Source organism: Helicoverpa zea, chromosome 18, assembly GCF_022581195.2.
Source record: "Helicoverpa zea isolate HzStark_Cry1AcR chromosome 18, ilHelZeax1.1, whole genome shotgun sequence".
Lineage (NCBI taxonomy): Eukaryota > Metazoa > Arthropoda > Insecta > Lepidoptera > Noctuidae > Helicoverpa > Helicoverpa zea.
The window spans coordinates 10,462,352-10,476,488 of NC_061469.1; the positions used below are offsets into that span (position 1 = coordinate 10,462,352).

At 36.3% G+C, this 14,137-nt stretch overlaps 2 protein-coding genes across 2 annotated transcripts in view; both read left to right on the plus strand.

Annotated features, from left to right (window-relative positions):
* The window catches only part of LOC124639202 (ski oncogene), a 61,166-nt gene extending 47,237 nt beyond the window's left edge, over nucleotides 1-13,929 (plus strand). The window contains exon 2 of the mRNA XM_047176462.1: nucleotides 8,698-13,929. Coding sequence (XP_047032418.1) covers nucleotides 8,698-9,153 — 456 coding nt within the window. The 3' untranslated portion in view covers nucleotides 9,154-13,929. The remainder of the gene's footprint in view (nucleotides 1-8,697) is intronic.
* The window catches only part of LOC124639203 (putative nuclease HARBI1), a 279,629-nt gene that overhangs the window by 220,722 nt on the left and 44,770 nt on the right, over nucleotides 1-14,137 (plus strand). The window lies entirely within an intron of this gene.

Genomic DNA, 14,137 nt, shown 5'->3' on the forward strand with positions numbered 1-14,137 from the left:
TGCATTATGGCCATGTGAAAGTCTTGACATTTGCGACCAAGCATTAGTTTTTAATCGTGTCACATTTACACTACGATTAATATCGTAAGGGAACAAATATAATGACCACCATAAAATGCTTTGATACCCTAAGTTTTGCAACCAGAAATATCTACTGAACTCCAGAAAAATAAAGTCTAAAAATGTAATAGTACCAGCTATTTTAGTCACGACTTCACTTTAAATTGTATTCGACCACCAAATTTAGTAAATGATCACCAACTCTTGACGACCAAATTAATGTATTATTTTTGCCTAAATAAGTCACTGTGATTGCCATAAAATGTAGGCTTATTACCAAATAAAGTATTATGATGCCATATTAAGTTATGTGTCCGGCTTGCAATGCATGCGTGAGTGTCAGTATGACGAGTGACAGGGGAAAATGGAAGAAAATGACATATTGCGCCGACGCCAAGTAAAATTGGGAACAGGGCAGGAGAAAGAAGAAGAAGAATGTGTTTCTCAATACACTCTTATCGCACTGTTTAGAGGCATGCAATAGACAATTTTCCACGCTAGTGCAGGAAAAGGGTCCCCAAAATGTTATTACATTTATTTTATCAGGCCGAACTTATTTTTTGGAGTCAGTTTACTTAAACAGGATAGCAAGATGTAAAAACTTTTTTGATGATCATTTACTACTTTTGGTGATCATTTACTACTTTTGGGATAACAATGATTTTTTTGGACTCATTTTGCTTAAATAGGATAGCAGAATTTAAAAACTTTGGTTATAATCTTACTTTAAAATGGTGGTTTAATTTTGGTGATCATTTACTATTTTTGGCTTACGCATGATTTATTTTGGAGTAATTTCACTTAAATAGGATAGCAAAGTGTTAAAACTTTGGTGATAGTTTTACATTAAAATGCGAGTTTCATTTTGGTGATCATTTACTATTTTTGTCTGCTGTTTGTTACTATATCTGGTGATCAGTTAAACATAAGCCATATCGTAATGACAGGGTACTTAGTATCTGGTACAAAAGTCCTTTAAAATTTTAACTGTAAAATTATCCCACACTTAGCTCAAATTCTAGCTTCCGGAACACTTTTCATGTGGACCAGAAAATAATTTCTTAATATCTACACAATGTAATGTGCCAGTGACAAATAGGGCCAGATAGGAAAACAACTTTTATATAATCTCAAATAATTTAAAAAAATAGACAACGTCCATTGCTATTGGATTTTCCGATATCATTAGAATCTATACGATCAATATCAACAACAGCATTCACGCGCTCCGTGGCAAAAGTAACGTAGTGGTCAGGCTAAGTAGCTCTCACGGCGATTGTCCACGGCCTCTAAATTACCATTAGCTCACTGATGCAGATAACAAACGAAGGGTGACCATTATCGTTAAACAGTTTCTCACAGATTAATTCAAAATTCACAGTAAAATGCAATCGCCATTACATTTTTAACTTTTTACGCCCGCGCGATTCGTGACGGTAATGCAGTGAAGAGCCATTCATTTCAAAATTGGAACGCAATGTTTTGAATCTAGTTCGTTTTTTTTTTTTCTTCTTTTTTTTTCTTCTTTTTTTTTTGAAGACGTTAACCTTGATCTGCCTTGATTGATAATGAGATCGGAATTCATTAGTATAGGAACGTTTTTGTCGAGAATTTGAATTTGCACGTTTCGTATTTATTACCTTTGTGTGCAGATTAGTATCTATAAGCTGCCTGCGTGTGGCGAAGCGTAATCGTTTTTGAATAATGTTATTGCGATGTCTAGTCGTGAACGTGATTTGATTAATGCTGGCATTTAATTTCGCTAATGGCATGAAGTTTATTCATAATTCCAAGTTCCAACATGTGGAAAAATCCTGGTTTGGCGAAAAGCATTTTTATAGGCTCGACCCTCGCTGTAAAATTGAACAGCGAGTCTATATTAAAAGAAAGGCCTGAAATTGTAAAACAGACCGTGTCTAGGTATCCGTCAACGCAGCGCAGAGCTTGTTTTCAACTAAAATGTCACGTAAGCGGGCCCGTTCCTATACATAATTCATACAACAAGGCTGAAACTCATTGATTGCCGCCGGACTACACTACACTAGTACTACAACCTCTACATTCACACCCCGTCGCACTATGAACGAAATTTCAACCTTCCACAAAACAGAGAGGACTCAAAATTGAATGAACCGAATTATCAGTCAGCTGGCGTTCGAAATTGAATCTTGAGACTGGGGGGTAATGCTGGATTTGGGTAAGCAAGTGTTTCGTAGACTGCTGGTTGACCTTGGTCGGTCGAGGGGTGTTCCAAAGTGGCGTCTGGCCCCCCCACCCCCGGGCGCGATGCGTCGGCGTCTTGCGTAATAGATATTTTTACATGTTCAGCCTGAAATTGTGCTGAGTCGTCATGGCAACACTGGCGCACCTTAGTTACTAACTGCTTATATCCAGCCAATTACGACATATTTTTGTGTTTACTACATTAATTCTATTGTTTGCGCATTCTTTGCAAAATTAAAGCCATCAATCAAATTAGATCTAATTTAATAAAGAATATTAACAGTATCTCTATACAGTCACTTACATTATTTCCGCTTAAAACTAATACATAATGATAAAAAAAACCAAAGATAATGGATTCCAAGAATTGTTTGCGAATTTATCAATAACGCCAGTTATCGCAAAACATCTATTAAATACAATATACAACATCATGTGCCGATCTGATGACACGATAAAAACTGATAAAAACATAATCCCTTGATATTCGCAATCGGGCTTTTATATGGCAACACTTGACTGGTGAAATTGTAACTATGATAAATATATTACTAGACAGTGTAGACTGAATCATATGATAAGCTGCTAGACTTGAAAAAAATCAGAATATGACATTATTTTCAGGCGCTAGACCTAACGCTTTAATGAGTTTTCTGGGAGCTCTACATGATCTTAAATCGTATCAGAGGAGCTCTGCAAGATATCTTTGTTACAAAGACATCCATAATATATTGGGATCTTGCTTTAAAAATAAGATACGGAAGACATGAAACAAGCATTTGAGTTGAGACTTTTACTGACTACAACGAACATCTATTCCTTCTAGAGCCCATTGTGTACCAGGGCCGCGGTAACTTTCGAACAATCCCGCAGCCTAGAATGTCCAGACCTAGATAGATAGCTTCTAATCTGGATATAAATAACAAAAGACATTGCGTATAATCCTCTAATCTTTTATATGCACGTGTTTCTACCAAACAGCGGCCATCATAAAATATTTGTGAGAACTCAATGTCACGCGAAGGTCAAGAAAGCGTTGCTTTAAAAAGAGATAAATTGCGTTGATAAACGTTGATACTATTAATCATGTGGTATTAGCATAAAATGTTGAATTGTCAGTTTTCTAGGGCTACCATGTAAAGTCAGGCTTTTGACTTTGCCTAGCCTTACTTGTGTATATGGTCCTTGAAATGGCTAAAGTCTTTTTTAACCCGATTGAGCTTCGCAAAGGGTCTCTTTTGCGTTTGCATTCTGAAAGTGCAATGTCTTGACACTGTAAATTTTTTGAGTGTCAAGTTCTAATAAAATTCAGTTGATCTAAGCGTATTTCAGGGAGATGTAAATTGTATTATTTAGTTGATCCTGTCCTGATTGATGTTTGTTCACAATCATAGTTAGTTTAATTTTCGTTATCCTGCCAGTTGAAAACTGATGATAAATTATGCCTATGTATGGTGACTATGAAAACCATGTCTTAGTATTTGTTAAAATACCTATTAAAAGTTTAAGTGTTACAGCCCTGTCTATAATAATGGGTTCAGATAGGTAATATATTTGCACAAACTAGATATTTATTCCGTTCCTAGCGACGCAAGCTTTTAATTCAATTTCAATATGATTTATGCAGCTAAACCGGTCAACAAAATTTTTGGGAAAATAAATTATTTTATACTGTTTTTGCGAAATATATTTTATGTATTTTATTCACCCAAAGAAATGATCATGATAATTAATTTGACTTGATTGAAAATTACAGTTTTATAAATGAGGTTGAATTGCTATTTTATGAATTGAAATTTTTTTTGATAGATACAAGTCGGACTAGACACAACATTAGGCTAGAAACCGGATAGGCTAGACAATTTATCTGAACATATAAAGCTATAATTTATTGATTAGTAAGATAGACATAAAACCCGAGACTAGTTTCTAAAAATCACAAAATATCTAGTAGACAGACTAAGCAAACACAAGGTCCTATAAAATCTCCGATTTCACTCTTTCCTAGGTACTGTAAATTCTTATTCTCCCGAGCTTTTAACAGTTAATTAAAGTCTATAAATACTCAAGAAAACATAGTCGCTATCTCGGATAAATTATTTACATAACACGTCTTTCAGTTTGGTAGACAGTTAAGGATATTAATTTGATACATATATAAGTGATTCCAAAACTGTGATAGATAAACATAAGATCTATGAATGAAGATCAGTACCTATGTAAAACAAACTTACATTACGTTTCAGTGTAATATTAGCTGTAATCAGATTATGTAATGCCATAACATGAGAGTTTTAAATATTTTCTTACATTTCCTACGAGGTTGATTCATGATTGCGTTTGCTCATCTCGTATAAACAATTGAGCGTCCATTGACGGCTAGCGAGCTAGGGTTGCCAGAAGCGATAAAAATAATTTATGTACAGACTCATCTTCCAACCTCAATCTGGGAAATTTCTTCAATAGGTTTTCAACCTTATCACAGCAGTGGAAGGTTCATGTTCTATTGGTAAAATTTGACAGATTCGGGATGTAAAGCTCGCAAATAACTTCGCATTTTTGAAATTAGTCATATAACTTCGTCAAAAAGTCAAAGTCCGAAGCTGGAATTTCCTATACTCATACTTATAGTTCGGCCATTCAGAGAATGCGTTCCTGACACGTCGCGATTGAACTGACGACGTAACTTTGCAATGGCGTTGCAGTTACGATAAAAATATTTTTGCTGGTTGTTTACCGTTTTAACAATTGAGGAGCATTAAAACAACATTATTATATCAATAATCAATGAATGTTATTACGTCGTCAGTTCAATCGCGACGTGTCAGGAACGCATTCTCTGAATGGCCGAACTTTAATCGCATATTTTTTGCAAACAAATGCTTACAACTAATAAATAATAGATTATATCTGGCTTGTTTTGACATGAACTAAGCAGGAATAGCATTATCTGATAGATAAACCTTCATTGTAGCTTAGACTTCAGTATCTATCTAAAAAGGTCGTGGCAAAACCCAGGATTTCTAACAACATTGTTATCAATTAAATCTATATTTGCATGAGTTTGTTTGTAAGAACACGTTTATTTCTAGACCTACCATTTGTATTCGCAATTATCTGTCTACTGTTGAAAGATTATTATTTAAGAAGGGTCCAAGTAGGCTGTTAGAGAACAAAAAAAAAGTACAAACATCTGAATTGAGAACCTCCTTTTTGGGTGGTCCGTAAAAAAAGACATTCGGGGTAACTACGAGGTCTTTAGAGGGCTACAGGCAAAACCACTGGGCACAGCTAATCTCCGATAGCCAAGCGAGGTTGTTTACTATCAGTTTTATCAGTACTTTATGTAGATAATACAAAAATTGCGCATGTAACCGAAAAACAATGGCGCGATAACTTACATGCGCCGTCCTGAAATTCGCCAAACGTTGTCTAAGTACGAAAGACTGCCTTAAAACAGGCGGTTGATAAGATACAGCATTTGTAAATAGGTACACGTATGTGCTTGTATTATTATCGTATATGTCTACAAGTACCAAATTACATTTAATACTTATCATTTGTTTTACGACGTTATTTTCAAGGGTACCTACTGGATTAAATGGGGTTGCGTAAAATAGGCGGTGGCATTGTAAAAAGTATTCAGCTAAACTTCCAAATCTGACTGCATTTTTATTTTTACATAATACCTATGTGGTTTATGGTCACTATGTGCTGAGGTCTTGTTTTATTTTTTCTTACGCTGTCTGCAAACGGTCTGCAAACCAAAATAGCCAATTATTGACGTTTCGTAAGAAACTACAATAAGTCTCTCTGAAATAAAAACCTTTAACTTTGATTCAGTCCTATCACAAAATGACCCCCTATTGATATAATTTGTTTTTTAAATGATAAAATGTTATATATTCACATAATATTAATTAACAGTGGAAGTAGGGTTTATTGAGTCTGCCCCACACGACGACAATCAATATAACTACATGTTTACATTGTGATTAGAACCGAGATTAGTAAATGCACCGACGAGTGCATGTGCACTAATAACGATCAATATTGCTGTAATTAACTCTATAATCACTAACTTTACTAAAATAATAACCCACTTTTTGACGAATGTTGCCACTTGAGAATTTAACGTCGCACCTTTTTGGTAACGGACCCCATTTTGTCTATGTCAATTTATAGCCATTCCTGTTTTTTTTCTAGTTTTGTTACCATGGTGTTTAATTGTGTTGTTATAGGCAAAGAATCCAGGACATTAATTTATTACTGACAAAAAATGGCGAAGAAGAACTTTAAATGCTTTAAATTCGAGTATAAAGTAACAATTATTTAGTATAACAAACTGTAGCATGGCAGTAACACATTAATCAATGATAGTAATGGAAGGCGAAGTTACTGTGACCTTCTAGTTCATGAGTTCGCGTAGTTTTTCGCAACAGTGAGCCGTTTACTGGCGGAATAACTTACGTCGTTATTTTGACGATCAACTAAAACGTGAGGCTTCGGGGGTTGTTAGAGGAAAAACGTATTAATAGCACGCAACGTAGGCCGTATGTAGGCACGTGCCGACAGAAAAACAGTTGCTAAATTGCAAGTAGGCCGAAATATGTTAGTTGGACCGCGCCCACGCGCCCATCGTACTCTGAGCCTAGAAAGCCCATTGACCTACCTACCTCAGGCCCTTCCAAGTGAGTGGCGAGCGCCGCCGGGGGCGCCAGGGGAGCTCCACTTACAGCAGTTATCTTAGCACACGTTCCGCAGATGAGTCTCGACGGAAACCCCGCCGTTCTCTCATTACGTACATTGTTTTGGAGCCAGTGTTTTGAACGCGCCCGACGCCATTTTGACGCAGTCTTTATGTGCTAATATGGTGTTTATCTCCGCGCTGTAAGGTCTAGATTTGATCGAGTCGGCGAATACACAATACAAAATTGTAGATTGAATGATGAGTAGGTATGTTGATAACGTATCGGCATGTTATTTCTCCCACATTTTCGTGTTGTTATTCGTATAAGGAATTCGATAACGAACTATTCAACAGAATGAAGGCATAGTTTCGGCGGCGTACCGCTTTGATTACGAAATGTAGGAAACATTTTGATCGGCCAAGCTGGTAAAAAATACGAAAGCAGGAAAGGCTGCATTCAGTAGTTAACAATTAATAGTTGAAGATAGAAATGTGGCTAACATTTACGCATTAGTTGGTGGGGTGTGAGTGTTTGGTGCGTCAGGACAGGGCGAGGTTGGCGTCTGGGGGTCGTCTGCGGCCTGGCCACGACCTACATCCGCGCCTCACCCCCGGGAGCCGGGGCGAGGGGGCGAGGCGGTGATGACGCGCGTCTGCACCCTCCCCCTACCTGCGTTATGTAAGACGAATGTGTTTTGCTGATAGCGATGTGGTTAGCTGTGCTCATTCGCACGAGATGACGCGCTTTGCTCTAGGGCCCAAGAGATTACATAGGTTTAAAACCGCATAGCAGTTTTACAGTCAACACCCGACTGTTACAAGAACACGTGCAGTTTAATCATGAAGTACGCCCAAAATAGCCTCTGAAAGTAGATATGCCTATCATCACTGTTTTCAACATGTCACTTTCAAAGTAGATACGGTTAAGTAAATAGCTTACGCTGAGACAAAACAATAAAGATAATTAAGCAACAATTTCCTCCTGCAAATTGATGTTGCAAATTAGTTATGAGAGCAGTTCTCATCACTCCGTGGTGCTCAGTTATTCAGATAAGCCATTGACGTCAGTAATATGACCCTTTGACATTAATGTATTTACGTACTTCCAACTGTCGCAGACAAGAATACGTTGACGAGTGGCGGCGCGACGATTTCTATTTGCGATTTGCGCCATACGGAGACCGAGAGCGAATCTCCCTGGAATTGCCGCTTCAAGACCGTCTACGGTTTTATTTGCATCGGTCGTTACTCGCCAAGATTATACTCCTAGCTAGCAACGAGCTTGTTACTGTTTTATACGCAGAGATTCTGAAAAATATTTATAGGCTTTACCTTTATATTCAGTTAAAAGGGTTAACTTTCTGTGTCTTGTCTAGGAAGTTATTTGTTAATGTCTAAGAATTCGAATCCTGCGAATAGTGTTACGCGTTACTGCAAACTTATGAACGTTGAAGTGCTGTTATGACTGCAATAAAACTAAATGTCATCGTAACGTATTGGTGTTAATACATATTACTGCTAATTAATGACATATTTATGGTCTTACAGGAATTTCAAAGTTGCGTATTTGTAACCAGGAAATGTTTGGTTTTGCATTGAGGAATTTGGAATTTCATAGTGAGGAAAGTCGTACACCGCAAAGTAATGACGCGTAATACATTTTCCTCCATGACCTTAACAGGAAATCGTACAAATGAACTTATGAGTGTTTGTTTCAATTCCAGGTGGTGGAGACAGTGGTGTGCAAGCCGGAGCCGGCGGAGTCGCCGCCGAAGAAGGCGCGCAGCGAGGACTACACGACGTACGCGCTGCTGCTAGACCCGTACGCGCTGCACTACCGCGCGCTGTCCGCCTTCCGGCCGTGGGACAAGCGCGAGCCGGCGCTGCAGCACCCCGAGCGCGTGGTGCGCGTGGCCGACTGCACGTCCTTCGAGCGCGACTACCAGCCCAACGTGGCGCTGAAGCCGCTGACGCCGCCCGTGGACGACGTGACGTCGTCGACGTCGCCGCCGCCGCCCGGGTCGGCGCTGGCGGCGCGGCTGCTGGACGCGGAGGCGCGGCTGGCGGAGCGCGCGCGGGCGCTGGACGCGCGCGAGGCGGCGCTGGCGCGGCGCGAGGCGCGGCTGGAGGCGCGCGAGGCGGCGCTGGCGCGGGCGCCGGACCCGCCGCCGCCCTGTTGACCGGTGCGCGTCATCACCCGCCTGCGCAGTGACTCGCGATGAACGCTCAGTGACATTGCTAAGCCGTACACAGTACAAAGCTACGAGGTGCTCGACCGATCATGATGTACGTCCCGTACGCGGCACCGTGTAAATATTTATTCTCTACTTGGATATTGTTGATCTTTGAAACCGAGTCGATCGAGACCTCTTTCTATTTATACTGTTTTGAATAATTTTATGTGGCGCCACCGGTGTCGGTGCTGCCGAGTGTGCGGATTCGATGAGAGAATCGTTTTTACCACAGATTATACAGTAGCACGATGCAGATAAAAAATAGTTGTACATAATCATATCAAGTACAGTTTTATGAAATTAGTTTTTTGTACAATATACAGTTTTTCTTGTAGTCTCTTCAACGTGTGCCATTCTGAGGGTACGTCTGTTACCTTTTTCATATAACCTCAACTCTGTGCTTTTCCAATACCTTATTAACGAAATACTCACATATAATATAATATAGTAAAATAGTTATAAAACTACAACCATAAGCATAATTTATACAGGGTTATTTTTAAGATTTTTTTGCAATATCTGTGTACATACAATAAGCAATAATAACGGCGATTAAGTTAACTTCTACTTGTGTACAATAGATAAACTTATTATAAACTTCATATTCCGGAATAGTAAGAAGTAGATACGATCTGTGGGCGGTGTTACACTATAAATCACTAGATAATCATGTTATTACTTATGAAGCTCATTGGACACGCGATATAATACAGCCATTACGTAAATCATTCAACATTTGATGGTGTAATATCGACCTGCCGCGCTCCGCACTTTCGTTTGAATAAATAACTCTGTATAAAACCTCAGCCATACCAAATAGTAATAATATTTCAAACAGGTACATGCATCATACCTCTTATATGTTAAAGGTTGTATGAAAACCATGTGGGAATAAGTTTATATTTGTTTACAGACACAAGCCGATTGTAGAAGGAACGAGGCACATTCGTAATCTTAATAATTAACTCGTAAACATTTTGTTGTGTCAGGTCTACATGGGCACTTTGTTCTAATTCGTCTGTCCCACTCACGCCTACAATTTACCAAATAAATTGTTAATGCAATTAAATTTTATTTTTAAAATATGGTAAACAGTCTTCCAGCTGATAGAATCTTAAGTGATCGTTCCCTGTTTCACGTTGAAAATACGTAAATAATGTTTTTTACGTTTCTTCCAGTAAGTTGTAGTGTGATGGTACCGTGGGACAGATGCGTCGTACTTCATAAGTTGTAGCTACTGTCGTAGAGTCCAGGCCAACAAAATTATCTTTATAAGGGTGTATCCCGCAGTCTACCTCATTGTACATAAAATTTATTGGTCTAAATTAAGAAAAACTATGTAAGACACTGATTTTCATTTAGATTCTACAAATTGTTTTTTATCGAGCAATAATTTTTAAAATGGTGAAGTGATCACTGCCTGATTCTTATCAATTGTGTTAGGTTTTGTATTTCAATGATAAATTGATTGGTTGTTCAGCAAGTGGTCTTCGGCGATGTTCTGTAGTGTTGTGTATTGTTGTAACTACACGGTAACTTGTGCCCACAACACAGGAGGAACACGCCAGCTATTAAATTCCTAATTGATTCGGTCGAAACTGAAAATAATAAATATCGTAATGTTAACTTTATCATCACAAGCTTTGATATATAATATTATGTATTTAGTTTTCTTCTAAGACGTAAGGTCTTTTCGTAGCATTTTAATTTATTAAAAAAACTTGTGATTTTTTGCGTCGTAAACTTGTTTCACAAGTAACATGTTTTTAAAATATTTTTAAAAACAATGAATTATTAAGTATGTAGGTATTGTCAACAACCGAAAAGCGGCTGATGGACTTTTTAATGTAATTTATATAGTTTTTGTAATAAATTTGAGCCACGCGTTTTAGCCTTTGCCAGTAACAGTGCATTTTGATTTAGTGCATATTTTTTGTGACTGAGCAATTTATTATTTATGTATTAAACTCGTGTCTAAGGACGTTAACTTCGGATGATTAACATTCGAACTTGTGTGATTTAAACTATGACCTCATGGGCGCCTCGAGATGTTTCTTTTTTATCTGGTGCGAACAATTTGAAATTATCCAGCGGTCATTAGCTTCTTTGATAAAAAAAAAATAACAAATGGAAATCTAAATTACAAAACATTGTTGATTTTGAGATATAAACAGATTAAAATTAGACTTTAAAATCAGAATCAATCAGGTCATTAAATTTTTATAGCGGGTAACATTGTATAAATATTCAAATTATTGTTCGTACCAGATGAAGGCAACTATTATAAAATAAATTCTAATTACAATATTGTTTTCGCCAAAGAATTGGAAAAATATTTGCCCGAATATCAACATAATCGATCAAAACATCTCGATATTAATTGGCAGCATAGTGATAAAAAATATCTGAATAAGTGTACTAATTACCTGTAAATATCTAACTTTGAATGAGATTTATATTTTTAAATGTCACATTTTTTAACGGCAAATGTTTCTTCAATTCAAAGGCTGAATATCGCTGAGGTCGATTAAAACAACAAATACAATGAGTTGTGAAATATAATTTCACTAAGTGACTTTGGCTAAGCTCAAATTGTAGAAAGAAATCGGAACGATTTTCCTTTCGATGATATTTTTTTCCTTCGAAGAGTGCTATGTTACGTAGTTAGTTGTTTTAGAATAAGATTTCAGTTTTAGAATAGGTTATCTCTAGTCAGAGACACTTTGAAAAAAAAATTACCATTTACTTATTATATTAATATATATTATTCAATATAGGTACCGTAAGCGAGTGTAATAAGAATAACTTATTGTTTTAAACATTTAATAGTGTACATTAGAAATTGACTGCATGTCATTATATTGTATAATAAGGTACCTCATATATATATGTATGTATTGTGAAACTTTTCTGTCAGTACTATTGTTGGATAATTTTGGTGCTACAATGTTTTGGCTTGGCTAACTTAGTGATTAATTTATATATATATATATTTAGTATTTATTGGCGAATATTTTGGTTCTACTAATATTTTTCTGTTTTTAAATTACTTTTCTAAAAGAGAGTTCAATGAAAATCTATGGGTTGACGATATAAAAATATGAAAAGAAACGTGGCTAAGCCATTTTTAACCTTAAATAACGCTTTAATTATTAGCGTAGGTAATATTCTATTGTATCGATGGAAAAGTTTCAAAGCAAGCTCTCACTGTCTTATTTATTGCAAAATTTTTATATACGGATGGTGCTAAAGGACTAATCGTGGCTATTATATTTCTAAAGACACACTCAGTAGGTTGTATTCTTTTTCATTTTGAAAGAGAGTTTGTTATTTTTTAGTATGTCTCATATTTATAGGCAGTGAGAGTAACTAATGATAATGTAAATATTTGTTTTACTGTACGGTACGAAGCGATGTATGAATGCCAGGCTGTTGTAAACTATAAAATACTTGATTTTGACGCTGCGAACTCTGTCTCCTTTTCTTTGGCAGCTTTTGGTTTATCGACAGAGGAATGAGACAAAGTTTCCGCGTAATTGGTGATTTGCCAGGGTATTCACGTACTCTGTGATCTCATGTATGATTGTTATACATCAGTTTATAAATACGTTATTGTGAAAGTCGCAAAATCTAAGTATCAAAAATATATATATTGCTTTATACGCATAGTCATTTGTTTCACTGGATGGCGCTAAATTGATTTGTTTCCTTACCTATTTCTATATTTATTTTATCATCCTTTAACTCCTGATTTTCATAATTTACTGCCATTTCTAATTGAGGAAAAGAGAATTGAGGGTATTAAATTAAAAGGAACTACAGAAATACATAATAATATTTAAGTAAAAATTAATGAGTGTTGTTTTGTTTTGTGCCAATAATAGTTGTACACAGTGCACGGTGGTATGCTCTTAGGAATGGCGATAAATTGTGACTATAAAAGTCTTTAGAACTCGTTACTTCTTTCGGTATCAACGTTTGTTTTACTTAGTATTCCGGTTTTAAATAAGGCTGTTATTACCTATACTTGCAACAAATCTCCACAATAACTACTCGTGATGACTTTATAATCACTTACATATATCTCCGAGAAATAAATGAGAAAAATAAATTATATTAGCGCCATTTTTCCGAGATTACAATTATAACCGTAGCCTTGATATCGCAATAGTTATATAGTAAAGCATATCTCATGCCTGACGAAATAAAGTTACAAACGCTATTAGAGTTGAATTACTATCTTGCCACAAGACGCATGTATTTTTATTTAATTTGCAGACGAAATGAAAGTCTTTCATTAAAAACTATATTATTTACAGGGATGCGAAGTAATTATATTGTTTGTAACAGATTTATCATTATTTGCGACTGTATTATTGTAAGGCGACATGTCTTAAAGAAACGGCCTGATTATGAATTGTGTGTGTTTTATCAGAAAAAAATATAAGTTGCTGCTTAAAACCTCTAATCCAAGTAAACATTCCTGTAAGTATGTTTTTTGGATTACGCAAAAACGTTGCTCTTAATACTGAACAGTGAAAAAATCATTGTATATTGTAAAGTACCTGATAGATTAGAGTTATAAGATTATAATAAATGAATAAACTTCTGTTATGCACACACATGTTCGTAACATGTGGTTTCGTAAGTGTGTTTTTACTTGAAAATAAAAAAGCTTATAAGTACCTACCTTGTGGAGCAATAAAATGAAATGATTTCCAATAAATGTTTTATTTCATATTTAGTTTATCTTATCAGAATTAGTTCAAAAGCTTTCTACAAAATAATAATGAGAAAAGGTTAGAACTTTAGCAAAACAAGCTGAGAAGCAATTTGCGTAACAGCGCCATCTAGAAACAATAACGTACATTAAAAATAGCTGACAACGCCATCTATGCAGAACATCTAGTAACGCAAATGAAACACTATA